Source organism: Dreissena polymorpha, chromosome 4 (assembly GCF_020536995.1).
Source record: "Dreissena polymorpha isolate Duluth1 chromosome 4, UMN_Dpol_1.0, whole genome shotgun sequence".
NCBI lineage: Eukaryota > Metazoa > Mollusca > Bivalvia > Myida > Dreissenidae > Dreissena > Dreissena polymorpha.
The window spans coordinates 64,443,186-64,464,260 of NC_068358.1; the positions used below are offsets into that span (position 1 = coordinate 64,443,186).

The 21,075-nt window shown below is 33.2% G+C and overlaps 1 protein-coding gene across 5 annotated transcripts in view; it reads left to right on the plus strand.

The window, feature by feature from the left end:
- The window catches only part of LOC127876279 (xaa-Pro aminopeptidase 1-like), a 121,803-nt gene that overhangs the window by 12,484 nt on the left and 88,244 nt on the right, over positions 1–21,075 (plus strand). For 2 of the 5 annotated variants that reach the window (XM_052421386.1, XM_052421387.1), the window contains exon 1: positions 13,243–13,338. The exons of 2 other annotated variants lie outside the window; for them this stretch is intronic. Coding sequence is in view for 1 of the 3 variants with exons in the window: in XM_052421385.1 (XP_052277345.1) it covers positions 13,352–13,382 (31 nt within the window). In the remaining 2 variants the exon portion in view is untranslated. Of the gene's footprint in view, positions 1–13,242; positions 13,383–21,075 lie in introns of those variants that run through there. One more of the 5 variants, XM_052421385.1, reaches the window with a different exon arrangement.

Consider the following 21,075-nt stretch of genomic DNA (forward strand, 5'->3'; position numbering starts at 1 on the left):
GTTGATATAATCTGATCACAGTGTAGCGTTTTAATGTGTTAACGATCACTGAACTTTTGGCTAACACATGAATCTCATCATACTTTTATCATTGACACACATAACGTGCTTGATCAAATAGGACAATTCATCCCGGATAGTAAAGCAATGCATTCATCATTTACCCCAACTTGCTTGCATTTGCACATAGATAATTTCGAAAAAGACTTACACAGTCTGACAGAATACATTTTATTGTATAGTGTATACAGCAAAACATTATGCTCAGTCAAATGTTTGAATAATAATTATCATAGAACCTTATTTTTCAAAACATTTTAACAATATACATAGCAAATTAATATAAATATATATATCAAATACGCAAACTTACTAATGCAATAAAAAAATATATTAAATAACGCGTGAAGTGTGTAATACCGAAGAAAATTTCGAAAATTTATATATATTATTAAACCACGTGTTTTTATACAAATTAAATTGGTAAATTCGGTATACAGAATATGGATATATATTAGATACTAGAAATGGCGCGGCAGAGGCCGACGCGAATCCCCACGCCGCATGTTTGACCCATGGGCGCCCCAGGGCTGGTAATGGGGCCATGCATAGTTGAGATCGACCGTATTGTCATCAGAGAAGTTCAGTATCAATTAGAAGGGAATGGGTGCAGAAATGAAGAAATTATAGTAAAAGGCAATTTTGGGTTGGTGTGGCCTATGTGGGCGAGGAGCTCCAGGGTTGGTAATGGGGCCATGCATAGTTTAGATTGACTGTATTGTCATAAGAAAAGTTCAGTATCAATTAGAAGTGAATCGGTGTAGAAATGAAGAAATTATAGTAAAAGGCAATTTTGGGTGGGTGTGGTCTATGTGGGCGGGGCGCCCCAGGGTTGGTAATGGGGCCATGCATAGTTGAGATTGACCGTTTTGTCATAAGAGAGTTTCAGTATCAATTTGAAGTAAATCGGTGTAGAAATGAAGAAATTAATGTAAAATAACATAAAAAAATGAGTGAAAATCTCTGACCCAGCCCCACCCCAACCGCCATAACTTTTGACCCAGGGGTCGGATCAAAATTCCAAATAGTGCAGGGTCGCACATATGCTCATAGCTATCATGTATCTAAGTTTCAAGGTTCTAGTGCTTGTAGAGTAGGAGGAGATAGTGGCCAGGACGGACGGACGGAAGAAGAAGATGACCACATTATCCCCACTTTTTCTCCGAAAAGCGTGGGGATAATAAGAATCTGCGCTCTATGTCAGTATCAGAATTATGTTTTGTAAAATGCCAGGTTGTTACAGTTATTTATAATACTTACTGCCATACTTCGTAAAAGCTATTGGCCAAATACTGCAAGACAAGTGTCAATTGAACAATGTTGAATAGCGAAATGCAGTGCTCCCACATTTTCTTGAACAATCCTGCCTATACAATCTGAGGAAGGTATATTACATGATGAAATACCGAGTTATTTGGCATGGCTCAGAAATATAAGAACTGTTGTTTTATTCATATAAAGAGAATTTTCCACATCCTATGCAAACAACTTTGATTTGAAATATACATATCCTTATGCAAAAAGCACAATAAAAACTTCAGTATTCAAATATCGTACTGCAAATATCGTAAGACAATTATCAGAATACAATTATCATAAAGAAATATAATAATGTTATTGTCATAATACAAATGCCTTAATACTAATATCATACTGAAAATATCAATTTTCAATATAAATTCCCTATTTATAATTATGGCTAGCGTCGTCAACGATTTCACCAAATCTTCAGGAAAAGTGATTTATCAAAGAAAAATAGATACTGGCTTCGGTGTGCTTCTTGGATTTCGAATAAATGGCTTTCAAGGGTTTACATAGCGTTCGTTGAATTCAAACTGATTTTCTATATACGGCACACTATACATGGTAAACAAACACTTGAAGCATGCCTTGACATCAATATGGAGTCATTGAAACTTGGCCAATTCGCTTGTACAACAGTAACGGACATATTTTGTTTCAACATGCTAAAATTATAGCATGTCTTTATGCAAAAAAATATAAAAGAAAACAATACACTTGACTTAATACTCCCAACTTGTGAACATAAGCAATAGGTTTTCGTTTCTTTTGCATTTTCTAAGCCAAAGGCCACTTTGAGCCTGATATGCTATTTCTTTGTTCTTTGAAGTATACTTTTTGGTCGCAAATTATGTGTTAAACATGAGCAAACCTGCAGCGGTTGCTTTTCACCTCTAAACGTACATTCGTATGTCTATTTTTCACAAAAGGTTTCTTTAGAATGGAGGGGAGTATTTTGAAGTATCAATATTAAATAACGTTGAAATGCGATTGTAAACCACATGTAGACGCGATATTTAGCCTCATTAAATGCGATACTATACCACATGTATGGTCAGTTGTCTAATCTAGTCAAAATAAATATTCGCAAGACATTTCAATAATAATGTTGAAGTAATGTGATCCTACTATGACTTGAAGGAAGTTATTACACATGTGTATTTATTACTTGTGATTTGCACTTTGATACACGCAATCGGAGAATGATGTGTGTGCCTTAAACACAAGAATCACATTGCCATTAAAACACTATTGATGAAAATTGTATAACCATATACTACGGCGTGGAGGTAATCATATGGAAATTGGGATAATAATCTAATTGGTTTGTAACTGAAACATATTACCCATACATATTTACATCGCTAAATTTACGTTGTTATTCACGTATGCAAATTCAGCTTGTATGGTAATAAGATTACCGCTCTCTCTCCTCTTGTTTCAAACCTAAAATCTGCCGATTCTATTGCAATTCTTCTTAATAAAAAAAACGTACATTTTAGATCGATTTTATTTATTATTCTTATAAAGATGTATGTAATAATTCATCGAATATTTACTTATTATTCGAAATAGGTACTAGGCTCGAAATGGCAGAGGTAGAAGTAGTGTGTTTGATGCTCATAAAATAATGGGCTTATTATAATATAGGACTTGTCGACGCGCTTAGGTGAACATCGTGCGTACAGACAATGTACATACTTTCATACTTAATGATGCATAGTGCGTTTTTTTAGAGAGGCAAATAACAACAAAACACAACATATGCAATGTGTTGCTACATTATAAAGTCTCGTATAGGAGATGTGATATTGCTGATTGAAGTTAAAATGTTACGAACAGGATGCATACATGTGTTTTTGTTTTGAACATGTCCTAATTCGGTGAGATTTTAATAGTACGGTATTGTAGTATGCCCTCTCCCACGAAGTATTAGTCTTGTGAACTTAACTTTGTTTCCGCTTCGAAGGTGGTGACATATATTGCGAAATGGTCGAAGAAACACGTGTATCTTTGTAGAACAACATGTTCTACAAATGCGCCTACGCCAATACAGATGGTATCGTCTTCGTTTCTTTGCGGGAGTTCTTCCTTCGAATCAGCGTATATTGTGAAATTTATGGTATAACATTGGAATGTTATTGTTTTTTTTTATTTGCTTTAAATGTGACATGTTTAGCCTTGTTGTTTTCTTGCTTATTTCTAGAAAAGTATTTTGCATATTTATTTTTTTTAATTATTGAAGCACCGAATAAAATAACTTAAGCATAAAGAGCATCGTTTTATTTGAAAAAGAAGAGGTGCAAATAAAACACACAAAAAAATGTTTCTAACACACTATCACTACCGGTTTTACTCCACAAGCCCGGGACACGCGTTCTAGAAACACATTGCACATATTTGTCTCTGCAAACACATTTTGTTAACAAAAAAGCTAAATAAACTTCGAAAAAATGCCACAGTCAGATACTTTATCATTAGGCGCATAGCTAAATTTTTAGTTGTTTTTTGAATTCATAGTTAGGATTGTTGTATGGCGTGACGTGAACTGCCTTATCATAAATGTTTTATATTGTGTTGGGACGTACATTGGGAAGCATTATTACATGAAATAACTGTGTAGCTCTTTGCATTGTATCCACATCAATAACATTGCAAAATTAATGCGGATGCAACACTTATGAAAAAAAAAGAAGTATGAATTGTTTTAATATTGTGTAAGCGGTGATCAATAAAATATAATCGTTATGTACGTAATTACAGATTATTGCTTTTCAAGGCAAATCACTGATTTTGTTCATGATCTGCGCCTTAAAATGTCAGAGCTGCAATTGATACTATCTGGATTTATGATTGTGGTCAACATGTCTGAACCGATGCATTATGAAATCCAATGTTTAATTTAGACAGATGCGTTCATCCATGACATAAATCCATCGGTTAGAATTAACTATGATTGTATTGGGAATGTTCACCTTTCATATAATCGCTACAGTTCATACCAAACACCGAGCCTGACAAGAAACAACAACAACAAACAAAACATTGCAGACATCATTACTTTACATATTTAAATGACCAAAAGGCATCGAACTCTGTAAAATAATAACTATTTTGTAATATTAAAACGTTTAGTAACTGTTTTGAACGAGATCGTTGGTGATGTTTGTGGGAAAACTGTGCTTAATTTAAGCGTGTTTAAAGCGGCTAGTTCAAACGCGCGAAAAACTATCCATTATGATTTTTGGGCAAAGCACGTTGCAACCTGGCATTTTAATGAAACGCAATTGAAATATGTATCGCGCATCGCTGGTGAAAAAAAACTCATCGAATACATGCATTTATACAGAAACCACTTTCTTGTACTGTTTGTGTACTGAAGCAATAGGAGAATGTGTGGGCAAGAACATTGTATAATTGTAAAGCATGATAGTACTGTTTGATTTCCTCCCTAGTGTTTTCAAGCCAATGTTAAGACGGAAGTAAATGCAAATTACAACAGTTTACGTAGCAGAGGCAAAGGTTTACAGAACAATGTAGCACGTTATTAAAAATGTACATATTACAATACTCGAATAGCATAGTTGACAGAAAGTGTCAGTGGACAGATTTTTTACAAACAAAACAAAACAAAACATTATCAAAAATATGAAAAATGTGCCTGTATTTTTCTTAGTTATATGCTCACTTACATTCTGGTTGATAGCTACAGTTGAACAAATGCTTCAATATGGTTATCCGATAAGAAATGCTATAATGAGACTTGCAGGGCTACAGCTTTTCCTTGAGCAATACACCATTAGTGTTTAGCGTTTACTTTTGTTCTAAATTAGACGTGGGCGAGGCTTTGCCTTGTCGATAATATTGTGGCATTTTTTTATTTTTGTAAATGGGTGTGGAATAGAAATGCAATTTATACAACCAATACTTTTACGAGTGTCAATCATTTCATCGAGCGTTTACAATAGGTATTAACAAAACATGATTGGGTTGAAACTATAGATCATCGTATTGATATTGCGTGCATATGTTATTGCACGTTTTAATTTAACGGTTTCCTTTAACGTGCTCACGCGATTAGTGCAGTATAGTTTATGTATGAATAAATAATACAATGTATAATGTTATTGTGAATTATTATCACACTATAACGGTCTAAATTATTTTATATAGTTACTTTATTTTGGAACAAACACAGGCAATCTATTTTATAAAATCGTTTGTTACTTTGTTCCTGTGTGTTGTTTATTTTTCATTTACACTGCATTACTGTGGTACGTATACGGTGATTAGTAAACGGTGCTTGGTATTCTTTTCCGTATTCCTGTCTGACATTCCAACTGTTCTCTTACAGGTGAATTATTTCTTTGAACATCAACAGTTTTCTTCCGACGAAATGAGGAACACCGTTTGTAAGTGTTGTTTTATGATATTGTGCTTACTTTTTTGCCTCACTGGCTTAACCTATATCTCAACACAGGTATCGTATACCTGAGGTTGCGTAAAGATAGGTAGCAAGCACTTTCATCATCCAGATAGTTAATGTAATTTCAATCATTTTTGTTTCAAGAACCACTGTTTAGGACCAAAAAATCCATTTACTTGCCGTACATTACAAGGAAAACACGATTCTTAAATGTTGTACAAACTTTTTGCAAGTTGCGTGTATGTATACATGGTTGATCAAAGCTATTCAAACACTGCTAGAACAACACACGCAAAGAACACTAATCTTTGACAGTAATTTAATCAAGATCACTTAAGAAGCATTTAACCTCTGAACTGGATAACGAAGTTAAGACACTTACCTATATGCATGACTTGCGCGGATATTGACAGTACCAAGTTATATATACCTGTTAGTAACTATGTTATTTAGCCGACATGACATTATTGAGGAGTAAACATCACATTCGACAAATGCCAGTCAGTTCATGTTCAAAAATATATTATCTTGTGTTTGGAAAATAAAAGTAATTGAAACGATTATAGATGAGCGTGCATTTAATATTTCTTTCTTTCGAAACATATCGCGGATACCGCCCTTCATCTGAGTGAGGAAGCACTAAGGTGAATGTACTATTATAAAAAGTGTGAGTTTTAATTGCTGAAATATTTTCTCTTATGCATGATGAAGAAATGGCCACCATTTCTCATTAAGCGGAGTGCATCATCCGTACATTGTCAAGCGTATTCGGTTTGCGCAGTGTATTCCGCAAATGAAACTTTGGATATATAAAAACAAATATTATCCTTGTAACTATTTATGTTTTTGTCTTGTATGGATAATCATTAAATGGATTGTGCTCTTGATACACGTCTTCATTTGTTCCCGTTCTTTCTATTGGAACCATACAATATTGATATGTCCGTAAGTGCCCTGTATCATTTTTTTCTGTCAGATTATTAGGCTTTCTTTAATGCAATCCTAGAAATCATATTTGTAAGTTTTGCTTGACTATGCACATTTGTACTTTATACTTTTTATACGGTTCGCTTTCGAGAAATGATATGAAACAGTGGATGAGTGAAATGGCGGTTCAAATATCCTGTCACTTGTAGTATTGTCAATTATAATTAAGGTAGCGCACCTCTAATGGGCACATATCCAAATATAATCTTATTAATTATTTTCTTAATCAGCATCATTTCACTGAACTACATGCAAATTTGTAGGTAGGCTTTCCATGCTTTTTTAAAAAATATACCGATTTTTTCAAAACCACCCCCACGCTCGGCTTTTGTCAAGTTTATTTTCACCCCTGGGGTATATAAAAGTTCCATAATTCATTCAAATTTCCAAATATGGGCATGCAGTTGGTGTGTACAGATGCTGTAAAGGTGTTTAAAGTTTAAACAAGATGAAATAAGTATTCTTTTACAGACATTTATTTTTACAAATTTTTATCTATGGAAGAGCGCCATGAAATGTAAGTGATTTCAGCCAAGTAAAAATTGGGTCGGTTAAAAACAAAGTGTCATAAAATTCAAAATAGTATCATTTAAGTCATATTTTAAACTTAGTTTTTATGGAAACACTATATACAGCAAAAATACCAAGAACTAGACAGATTTACCGTTTACTTTTGAAATAAAAATCAAAATGCAACATGCATGGTTCGTATTTTCAACAGTAAATCACCCAATTTCGCCATAACGTTGTTTTAATTTTAATAATTGAAGAATGTGCATAAAAATTGCAACATATTTAACAATAAATATAGCTTATATGCCATATTAAATCAAATTACGTTAGAAAATAAATAAAACGCGTCGCAAAAAAGTATACGTCGTCGGCAGGATTCGAACCTGCGCGGGAATATCCCAAAAGATTTCTAGTCTATCGCCTTAACCACTAGGCTACGGCACCTAATAGTAGGCTCTTCAACCTTCGAAGAAGTCGCGGGAAATCATTAGAGGTGCGCTTCCTTAAAACGCTGTACATTGTTGTTTATGCTAATTAAAAACTAACAAAAGACTGAAATGTTTTACTAAACCTATATTATCCAACTGCCACATCTGCAATATGTTTCTTTGTCTTTTTCTTATCCTTATTGTTTTATGAACGTTATAAGTCCTGTCCAGCATATTTCAAGAAGTTACACGAAATGTAATAAATTTGTATATTAACTCACGGCCATTCAGTCATGTACATGTATGCATTTGTTTTAATATTTTACCGAATAGGTAATGATATTTCGTTTATACCTGATGATAATATATGACATTTCTGCAGTGAAATAACAGCAGTGAAAATAAACAAATTTTTATTTTGACCGGTGAAAATAACACGTTTTCGGAACTCCTTTTTCCATTTTTAGATTATTGATTAGAACGGAGAATTTCGCTGTTACAATAACGTCATTTCGTCACTCTATTGACGTCATTTTGTAATTTGAAATGTATTGAGGCACGCCACGGGAGAAAAGGTAACTTTTCAGCAAAAGAGAAACAGTTGTTTATTATTGTCTTGAAAAAGGGGCATAAAAGAAACAAGAAATTTGTTCATGTCAGTGTAAGATCAATCTAACATTGATATGAACAAATATCCTATATTTTTTTATACCGAACAACTGTGGGTGAATAACTGTGGGGTTATTAAATTCAAGTTAATATTGTTGTTGTAAAAAAAATGCACACGTGGAGTTCAACAAGCGAATTTGCATTAATATTTCCTACCTTCTCGGGCTCTCGCGCGCTTTACTCTAATGGTGCACGATTCGACCGCTTGTCAATGAAATAAATGTCTTGACGCTTTAATTAATTGACGCTTTACGTTTTCATTTTTGTGTTGTCAGGGGTTGTTCAGCTAAATTCTTGAACAGATTACAAGTGTCTTGCATTTTAGTGTACGGTAAATACGCAACAAACTTGATTATATAGTAAATAATCTGCATACTTTAAATATTTTATGGTGCATGGAAACTTATCTAAATTATGTTGTTCCGATGATGTGTTAAGGTTTCAACGCAGATTTTCACGCAAAAGATTTAACCCTCACTCCAGTGGATTATTTATTTATGCTAATGAGTCTATACTGTCGTGGAGTTTATTTGAGTAATGAATGTCCCCGTTTTTTACATTTGTTATTGATTTACATAAATACTGGCTACTTCTCCGCTTTACTTTGCAGCTTTTATCGTCCTAAAAACTCGATAGTACATTTTTGGAATGACATTAAAACTAATATTTATAAAATATAATTATGCTTGTTGATATAAACAAAGACCAACTTAAAAAAAACTATACCCTTCTTCAACAGTATATTGTTATGTTTAATTTAAGCAACGTTATAAATGAAGCAACACGAGTCACTGCCAATACTTCTACATTAATTGGCCCCATCATTGTCTCCGATAATTTTATTGAACAGCGAGGAAATATCAATTAATAATTCTGTAAGTGATCACCATGCCACGGCTGCGCACATTAACGTCCCTACAGTCATAAGTTATCATATGCAGAGACATGTCTGGTTGTATACACGAGCTGATTTTTAACGTCTTAACTTAATTTACTTTACATCGAAAATTAAATTTTGGTTAACAAATATGAGTATAGATGATGCAACTGGTTTACCCACAGACAAACTTTTAAAACTGACGAAATTATGCACTCGTTTAAACTAGTAAAAATACTTCCTAATATCAAACCTTCGTTCGACTCTATGATACGTACATTTGCGCGTAAACCCGACAGAGTTCAAGCTACCGCTATAAAATAACCATCTGCAAACAACTAGGCTGAAACCGCTTGTTACAAAGTCAGCATTATTTTTAAACATGAAAAGAAGCACTTTGCATGTTTCACTTTAACTCCAATATTGAAACTACATTGATTGATGTAAAATCGCGAAATTCCAAGAATTAATGGAAGACGTTAAAATATCTCATGCACTCTCATTCATACTCTGATGGATGTGATATCGCCCCGAAAATCGGTCGACATTAATGCAACGAAACTTTAAATACATCTGATGAACAAAAAAGCAACGTGCTTGAACAATGATTTTGTTTTCAGTTCAATTTAAGACTCATATTCGTGAGTTCTTATCGTCCCTACTCACTTTTCATTTGTCTGTTTACAAAATGAGTCTATATCTGAATATGAAACAATGGATATGATCAAAATTTAATACCTAACAAAGCTGTGGATGACTACTTCATCAGTTATCTTGTTCTAAAGCACACTAGCGTTTGGCTTATTGTTTGATAAATCATTATAATTATGCACATCTCCTTCATTATGGAAAAATGCATAAACAATTAAGACTGGAACAGACCTTCAAACTATCGCCATATCTCTCTGTTAAGCTGTTTATGAAAACGTATGGAGCATTTTGTATATAAACACGAAGTAATCATTTTATTGAACATAATTTAATTTATTGCAAACAGTCAGGATTTTAAAGAGGGCACTCAAAAGTATATCCACTTAATGATATATTTGATCAAATAACTCGATCTATTGACGACAATAAACTTAATTGTATGATATTCTGCCATAGAAGCAGGGCTTTAGACCCAGTTTGGCATCAAGATCATTTATTCAAAATTAAAAATGGCATAAGTGTACATATACACCATTAGATAGAAAGTTACTTGTCTAACCTTACCAAAAGGTATTTGTCGGCTCAACAAAGTCTCAGTTATTAGAAGTAAATTCCGGTGTTCCTCAGGGCACAGAATTAGGACCGTTTTTTATTAATTTATGTTTACTTAATGATTTTGGATAAAATCTTGTATGTATTACCCTACTGTTGGCGCACGGTACTTCACTGTCAAGTACTACATCTATATTAGCTATTTAGAGGGTATAATAATCCATTACCTCTGCCTAATTAACGTTTGAGCAAAGCGATGGTTTGTTTATTTTAACCCCCCAACCCCCACCCCTCCCAAAAAAAAGCAATTTTATTAACATCTCACAATCATTTCCTTTTCCTAAATGTGTGTTCGGTAATGCACCCGTAACATGTGTTGATAATCACAAACATCGTGGTTTGACGTTAAGCAGCGATGGAAAATGGAACAAGACTATAAGTAATAGTCCGCGTAGCAAATCCTCGAAATTGTGCGAAAAGTTAGACTTTCAAGATTTTAAATGTCTCAATCCAATATACTTCACCCACATGCGGTCCTTACTGAACTACGCGTGCATTGTACGGGTCGGTACGTTGTAAGACAATGAATTATTAGAAATATCTTTTTTATATATAGAAAATACATAACGGCCAGTGCCCCAATTACCTAACGAACCTTTTTCCAAAAACAGTTCATGAACCGACCTCTCGAAATCTTCGACACGCGGTAAACTATATTATTTTATCAAGGAGAACTACACTTTATTCACACTCAGTTTTGCCATCTTATGTAGCTATGGAATGGAATGTACTGCCTTTTGATCAATTGACACCATTTTGAAATAGAAAATTTCCTCGACACAATTATTTAATTTATGCGAAGACAATCAACAATATATTCCTCACTTGTGATAGAAATTCATCACTTGCACATGCCCGTTTAAGAAATAATTGCAGTTACCTTAACGCGGACTTATGTCATAATCATTCAACAAACAATCCCCTATGTGCGCGCGGAAATGATGTTAAAATGGTGAGCATTACTTCTTTCATTGTTCTACCTACGTTTTACAGCGAATAACTCTTTTTACTGCGATACGATCATTTCATCCCCTGAGTTTAATTGTGAGCTGCTCTTTTATGGTGAGCCCTCATTTAATAAAATGAAAAAAACACCATCATTTTTTACAAAGTTTAAAAATAAATTATTACGACAATGTTATTAATGAAATTAACAATTTATCATTTTGCTGGACAGGATTTTTACTGTCGTTATTAATATTATTAAGAGTATTCTGAGAATGATGATTTTTTATGATTGGTAACTACTATTATTAGTAGTAGTACTATTATCATCCTATCCCGAGTTTATCAATACAATTATTGCGATTAATCTTATAAACAGTATATTGTGACATTAACATGATTTCATGCATGTATGCCTGTCAACATCATACTATGTTTATGCTATGCCAAGGGAAATCCCCAAATAATGTTGTAGAACTTTAGGTCTATCCCTTTTTAAATTACGTATGTATGGCCCAAAATTACATATTTGTACAATGCCATTATTTGCTTTTGGATATAAAATCTGTTAAAGTAAATTTCGATATTATTCAATGGTTTCCATTCGACCACGGCTTTTCGAAGTCCCAATATACATTCCCAACGCGACACAGATTTTTTCCTGCTTTTAATGCAGTATTCATTCTTTAAGTTTCATTGCCATCGTATTTCAAAAATGTTTCGTGAGCTCAAAACACGCTTTATACAGAGAATGTATGTAAACAGTAAACAAACCGCTTTTTAATTACATTACATTATCTTGACCAGTAAGCTTTGCACAAAAGGCAAGAATAATCAAATTGTTTGCAATTCGAGTTCAAAAATGAACTTTGCAGTTCTTGACTTTCATGCTGATTTTATAAGCACAAGTATACTAAAATATCATAACTCTAAGCCATCAATATCGTTTATTTGTAAATAGGAAATGAATAATAAATTTAAATTATTTGGTTGCGTATCAGCAAACGAAACTGTCGAACCACTGAAGCATCATTAACCTATATCAAATCTAAAACATCGATTATACCTGTACGCATAAGGTAAGAAAAGTATTTTAATGTGGCCGTGTGCAAACATAATGTTAATAATGTTTAGAGGCTGCAACACAATAAAAGAAATGGGTTGTTAATGTTTCCAGAACATAACTAAAACAATTACAAATAATCAACCTTATAAATGCATAGTTCTTTGCCAAAAGATCAAGACCCAGAAAGACGGAAAATACATTGACGTATTTATTAAGTATCCCGCCTCTTCTTAGGCGGAGGAACCGCAACTGAACACATTCACTCATCGATAATAATCTTATCTGATCAAACCACGAGCTCAGATAAACATCAGTTCTATACGTTAAATAAAAGCACATTAAATCATTGTAGACTGAATCTTTTGGAGGCTGGTGATGCATTTGATTAAATAGCTTAGTCCATTAAACATACGGACGCTACCTACTTCATAAAACATTGATGCACCCAATACTTATTAAAACATAAAAACTAACATACTTATCTGAGGCCCTCTTTAAGTAATTGGAATGTTTTGAGAAAGCAAACATGAACTTGAATTGAGGAATTGAGTATATGCTTCTATAAAAATGGATATTTATAGAACCAATTAACATTATTTATGTCACATACGCATATTTCGCATCCGTAATGAGATATGGTGTAACAGGTTTAACATGTTTTGAATTTGTGGTCCATTTGCCAGTCTAAACAGGAAAAAGTACACAGCTCGCAACGAATTCTTTTCTGCTGCCAGTCTACTGTGGACCATGTCTCCGGTATATAAGCTATGAAGCTCAGTACACCGTGAACTGTATTCCTCAGGTGTTAATCAGATATGGGAACTTACGTTGTTAGGATTGCCGCAGGTAAGTAACAATGCTATGTTACAAGAATACGTTCACATATTACGTGGTTAAAGTTCATTCAATGTTTCGTTCATAGGTTCGTTCTTTCGTTCATTCATTCAGTCACTAATCCATCCACCCATCCATCTATCCATTCATCCACCCATTAATCAGTCCGTCCGTCCATGCACTCAATTATATTTAAATCACTAAACATTCATTAATAAATAAAGAATTCGTTTACTCTCATATTCACTTACTATCTACTCATTTTAATGTATTGTGTTCGTATTTTTTGCTATTATTTATTTTTATATATTGATCCTCTAACCTTATACACGAGTTGTTGGCATACATGCTACACAGTACATCCGTTTTCGAAATAAAACATTCCAAGAAACACTGTATGTTATTGTCAAAGGATGAGTGTCATTTCAAAATAAAAAATGTTTATTTCATGCTAGATTTCGCATCACCAGGTTATCATGACCTTAATGTAAACGTAAACATACGATGTATAGGGCTAATAAATTTTACGAATTCGTTAAATTAACAATTTATAGGTTATTTAGTAATATTTACGTTAAAGGGCATTGTTAACAAATTTGAAGAATTTCGCATTTCAGAAGCAAGTCCATAAATGTGTGAAATAGTAAATATATCAAATTTGGTATGATATTATTTAAAAAATACTTTCCGAGAAACTTTTCGAAACTTTAGACATCTCTACCAATATATTTTACGATAAATCTTGGTGATTTGATTTTTATTTATACATCATTTTTAGAATGGGATTTTTTGAAGTGCCATTTTGCAATACTGCGAAAAGCACTTTACATCGCACAATATATGTATTTAGTATACCGGTTTATCAATTATTTTACTAAACGTTTTCAACGCGATGCTAACGGTTTAATAGTATCCGCTATGCAAAAAAGTTATTTTGCGTAGTTATTTACAGAGTGATGTGTTTGATATATCTCTGCTATGCATGTTGATTTGCAGAAGACACAATGTATATTTTTGAGCGGCGCATAGACCGCACAAGATAATCAGTGACGACACTTGCCGCGTTTATGTCATTTTTCGTGTACAGAAAGTATTTTCTTTTCGAAAATCAAGTTAAGACGGAAAGCTCTATAATAAGCTCTAATTTACCCTTTGTGTGTTAATCTTCTATTACATTGACTATGCACGAGATACGTTTTAGACCATTAACACCATATGATTTCATTTGTTAAATTAATGTCATCTTATTTTCTATTATCGGCATTACACCGATATGCAACTATTATTAAATAAATTTATACAACAATTATTGTACGGTCTAATTGCACAACTTTCAACGTCTAGTACATACATATTATATAAAGTCCGATCATATTCATACTACTTAAATGAAATTGTAGAGATTCCACATGCGATTGTTTAAGGAAGCAAACCAATGCTTCCACGGATATATTATAACGGATAGTACTTAATGCATAATTAACACCACTCAAGGCGTTCTGGACCGTTAATGGCCGAATAGTCAGTCTTCAAACATATGTCAGTCAGCATCGAAGTGGAAAGACACTGGGTGGAACTCAAGAAACAGATCAAAGCGTTAACACAGATTGGGAATTATTTGATTTAGTCACACGTGCCAATAATACCTCAAAGGGCATTACATGTAGACTGATTTTCAGTTTACAAACATTTATTGACCAAGTCACTGAACTATGCACCAACTTAAGTATTGCATTTCCGCATTTTCCCATTCTCCTTCAATTAAACATGTGAGTTTACCTTATAATAAGAAAAACACATATTATAAGGTCAAAATTAAATGTGAGCTACGTTCTTAAAAACCTGGGTTTAATGCAGTCCGTATTGGCTAATCATACAATGTTAATTGCAATTGACCTTTCGCCAAACAGCCCCAAAGCAGGCTTAAACACAGACACAAACACCGATTATTCCAAATGGAACATTTAACCGGTAGAATCCAATTGCAATTAAACAGCAATAAGGGTGAATACATTTTAATAAAATTAACACAATTGCTACTTACCGAGGCATGATAAATGGAAATAAAACACAAAACAAATATCAAATAAATCTCGAATAATACTATAAGTTATAAGGACATATCGTCAAATTCGATTTCTGAATAAACTAATATGCTGGAATAAGTTTCGCCAATGCAGTTAGACATAATCACGGGGCTAGAACGTGAAAACTTGGTGTATGAGACGGGGACCATGAGTTGAAAACTGAAATTATGTATTTACTTTTTAAAAAGTCGATCCATTTAGAAAAAAGAAATAGTTCTTTGGTATTCAAAAGCATTTGATAGGCGTGATCCAGTTTTGGTTCTGTTTGGTTTTTTAAGACTTTTTACAGACCACTTTATCTCCAATGTTTATTGCAAGTAAACACATTTATTGTTCTGCATTTATTCCCTTTTAACGGTTGATGTCACTTGTTAAACATGCACACACTTGCGTGAAGTGGTTGCTTTGTTTCGGTTGCTTTGTACTATTATAACGTGCACGCGTCGCCTTGTCATCAAATGATAAACCGTTGGCTCGGATATTATTATTCCGCGTTGACATTGAGCCTGTAGTAATGAAGACCTCACACTGCGGCTTGGTTCAGTCGTTACCGTCTCACCCATGTTTTGAAACATTGTATTGTTGGTAACATGTCATTGGTCAGCACATTTAGCTGATCATGTGTCCTCCATACATATTTCTGTTGAGAATTATAAATTGAAAGAGTTGGATAGCAATATAATTTAATGTATTTTATGTTCTCAATGAAATGTATTAACAGTCTTAGATCTCAGTATAACTACGTTAACAACATCAGGGCCCGCACGTTGTTTGTACAAGAATAAGCCGAACCAATTTTCATTCTAAGTCTATAAAAACGCATTTCTTTCAGTATCATACATGTGGATATAGTCTGATTACAGTGTAGCGTTTTCGTGTGTTAACAATCAATGCACTATTTTCTAACAGTTGAATCTCATTAAACATGCGTAGTAAAAATATTTAACGAGCTCAGCCGCGCACACTTTAAATTTAATGCATGGAAATTCACGCAGCCGTTAAAATGATGATCAATTACAAAATATAGGGCCTCGCACTAGAACCACTAGCATTTGACACACTTTTATCATTGACAAACATAGCGTGCTTAATCAATAGGACAATTCATCCCGGATGGTTAATCAATTCATTCATTATTTACTTTAACTTGCTTGCATGCGCACGTAGATAATCTCGAAAAGGTGGCAAGTTACATAAATGACACAAACTGCCTCATAGGTATACACGTATATTGTTAAGATGACTTACACAGTGTGAAAGAAAATATTTCAATGTATACAGCAAACCATCATGCTTAGTCGAATGTTTGAAAAATAATTATGATAGAACCTTATTTTTAAAAGCATTTTTATACTTTACTTAACGAATCATATAAATACAATAAATCAAATACGCCAACTTACTAATGCAGAAAAAAGATATTAAATAACGCGAGAAGTGTGTTTTACCTTAGAGAATTTCGCAAATATATCATATTTATATTTAAAAAAAACATGCCTTGACTATGGAGTATTGAAACTTTGCCAATGCGTTTGTACAACAATAACTAACATATTTTTGTTCAACATACTAAAATTATAGCATGTCTTTTTTGCAAAAAAAAAAATATATTACTTGTCAAAAGAAAACAATACCCTATACTTTATTTAAAAAAAAACACGTGTTTTTTTAATAATTAAATTGTTGAATTCGAAATACAGAATATGGATATATATTTATTAAAAGAAACCTGCGCTCTATGTCAGTGTGAGAATTATGTATTGTACAATGCCAGGTTGTTACAGTTATTTATAATATTTACTGCCATACTTTTTGAAGGCTATTGGCCAAATACTGCAAGACAAGTGTTAATTGAAGAATGTTGTAAAGCGAAATGCAGAGCTGCCACATTTCCTTGAAAAATCGTGCCTATACAATCTGAGGAAGGTATAGTACATGATGACATACCGAGTGATTTGGCATGGTTGAGAAATATACGAACTGTTGTGTCATTCATATAAATAGAAGGTTCCACATCCTTTGCAAAACAACTTATGTTTGAAATATAAATATCCTGATGCAAAATAGCACAATGAAAACATCATTATTCAAATATCATACTGCAAATATCATATCGCAAATATCAAAATTCAAATATCATGAACAAATTTAATAATGTAATTATCATAATGCAAATGCCTTAATACAAATAACATAATGCAAGTATCAACTTTCAATATAAATTCCCTATTTACAATTATGGCTAGCATCGTCCACGATTTTACCAAATCTTCAGGGAAAGTGATTTATGAAAGACAAATAGGTAATGGCTTTGGTGTGATCCTTGGATTTCGAATAATTGGCGTTCAAGGGTTTACCTAGCGTACGTTAAGTTCAAACTGATTGTCAATATACCGCACACTAGACATGGTATACACACACTTGAAGCATGCATTGACCTCCATATGGAGTCATTGAAACTTTGCCAATGCGTTTGTACAACAATAACTGACATATTTTGGTTCAACATACTAAAATTATAGCACGTCTTTTTGCAAAAAAAATATATTTTACTTGTCAAAAGAAAACAATACCCTATACTTTATACTCCCAACTTGTGAACATAAGCAATAGGTTTTCTTTCGTTTTCCATTGTCTAAGCTGAATGCCACTTTGCGCCAGATATGCTATGTCTTTGTTTTTTGAAGTCTAGTCTTTGTTCGCAAATTATATGTTAAACATGACCACGCCTGCAGCAGTTGCTATTTCACCTCCTAACATTCATTCTTTTATCAACTTGTCACACAAGTTTTCTTCAGAATGGAGGGAAGTATTTTGAAGCACAGGTGGTTAGCGTGTGGCTATGATAATAATTAGTAAAAACATCATATTGAATGAAAACTAATCAAACTATAACGAAATATCAACTTCTCTGAAAGCAAAATTCACTATCAAATATATATATATATATATATATATATATATATATATATATATATATATATATATTTATATATATATATAACAAGGTATTCAACTCAAAATCAACCGAAAATATGGTACATCGCTTTGAACAGCCATTACTCCATCAATTGTGAAGCGAATTCCATGAACTTGGTCTTATTAAACGAAGAAATTAATTTCCTTTCTGGAAATGTACATATCTGGCAACATATCTACAATTGCTGGGTAAAATGTTAAGAAATAACACGATACACAAATCGCGTGACAAACTCGTCGACGATCTGACCCTATCCAAGTAATAATATTAAAGAGTAAAGACATGCCTTCGCGTTGGGCCAATGAAATCGCTCGTGTGTTTAAAATATCGGCCAGTTGAAAGGTATGTAAACAAAGCTTTCAAAAGGCGATGGACAGTTAGTTGTGATGCATAGACAAGAACGGTACGAATGTTTTTTCTTACGTTTTATTGAATCATGGTACCGAGGTCCGTGAATTTTGCAGGGAAAAGACCTTTACTCCGTGAAAATTTCAGTCTTTGATCGGGTCAGATCGTCAATGAGGTGTAAATAAAGCAAACTATTCGTATTAAACACATTGGAACTACCGGTTTTACTCCACAATCCCGGGCACGCCTGCTAGAAACACATTGCACATATTTGTCTCCGCAAACACATTTTATTTACACAATAAATGCGGATCTAGCTTCAAAAGAAATTTCACGGTCAGTTAGTTTATCATTAGGCTCATAGCTTTACATATATATTTGATACATTTATAGTCAGGATTGTTGTATGAAATGACGTGAACTGCCTTTTCATTAATGTTTTCTATTGTGTTAGGACATACATTGGGAATTAGTATTACATATAATTACTTTCATACTCTTTGCATTGTATCAACATCAATAACATTGCATAATGTATGCGGATGCAATACTATAGAAAGAAAATTAAAGTCTGTATTGCTGTTTTATTGTGTTAGCGGTAATCAATAAAATATAATCGTTCCGTACGTTAAATATATGACGAAATTTCGACATTTGTGTTAGAGAATTGACTGTTACAGGTGGCGTATGTTGTTAATAGTCAGAGAGTTATTATAGATAATTGCTTTTCATGGCATATCACTGATTTTGTTCGTGATCTTCGCCTCAACATGTCAAAGCTGCAATTGATGCCATCTGGTTTATTATTGTGGTCAGAATGTCTGAACTGATGCATAATGGAAACCAATATTTTATTTAGACAGATGCGTATATCCATGACAAAAAAAATCCATTGGCTAGAAATAACTATGTTGTTTTTTATTGTGATTTGTTTCAACTTTAATATTTGCACTACAGTTCATATCAAACACCGAACCTGTCGAAAAACAACAACAAACAAACATTGTAGAAATCATTACTTATAGACATTCAACTGAGCAATCGGCATTGAACACTGAAATAATATGTATTTGATAATATTTAAACGTTGAGTAAATGCATTTGGGAAAACTTTGCCTGAATTACAAGCTTCACTTCATCGAGTTTTTACAATAGGTATAAACAAAACATGATTGGGTTGAAACTATAGATCCTCGTATTGATATTGCGTGCATATGTTATTGCAGGTTTCATTTAAGGTTTCTTTTAACATGCTCACGCGATTAGTGCATTATATATTATGTATGAATAAACAATACAATGTATAATGTTATTATGAATTATTATCACACTATTACGACCTAAATTATTTCATATAGTTTCTTTATTTTTGAACTAACACAGGCAAGCTATTTTATGAAATCGTTTGTTACTTTGTTCCTGTGTGTTGTTTATTTTTCATTTACACTGCATTACTGTGATAGGTATACGGTGATGTGTACAAGTAGTAAAAGAGGCTTGGTATTCTTTTCCATATTCCTGTCTTACATTCCTACAGCTCTCTAACATGTGAATTATTTCTTTGAACATCAACAGTTTTCCTTCGACGAAATGAGGAACACCGTTTGAAAGTGTTGTTTTATGACATTGTGCTTACTTGGCGATTTTTCGCCTCACTGGCTTAACCTATATCTCAATACAAGTATCGTATACCTGAGATTTGCGTAAAGATGTGTAACATGCACTTTCATCATCCAGATTGTTTCGAGAACCACTGATCAGGACCAAGAGATCCATTTACTTGCTGTACATTACAATGAAAATGGTTCTTGAATGTTTAACAAACTATTTGCAAGTTCCGTGTATTTATAATTGGTTAACAAAACCTATTCAAACACTTCTAGAACAACAACCTAAAGAAAACTTATCTTTGACAGAAATAAAATCAACATAACTTAAGACGCATTTTTACTCTGAACTTGATAACGAAGTTACGACACTTACCTATATGCAGGACTTGCGCGGTTAATGCCAGTACCAAGTTCTATAAACCAGTTAGTAACTATGTTATTTAGCCGGCATGCACATTATTTAGGAGTAAACACCACAATCGACAAACCCAGTTTATTTCATGTTCAAAATTATATTATCTTGTCTTTGGAATATAAGAGTAATTTGACCGATTATAGATTAGCGTGCATTTAATGTTTTTCTTTCGAAACATATCGCGGATACCGCCCTTCATCTGAGTGAGTGAGCACTAAGTAAAAGTGCTATTATAATACTTGTGAGCTTCAATTGCTGAAATATT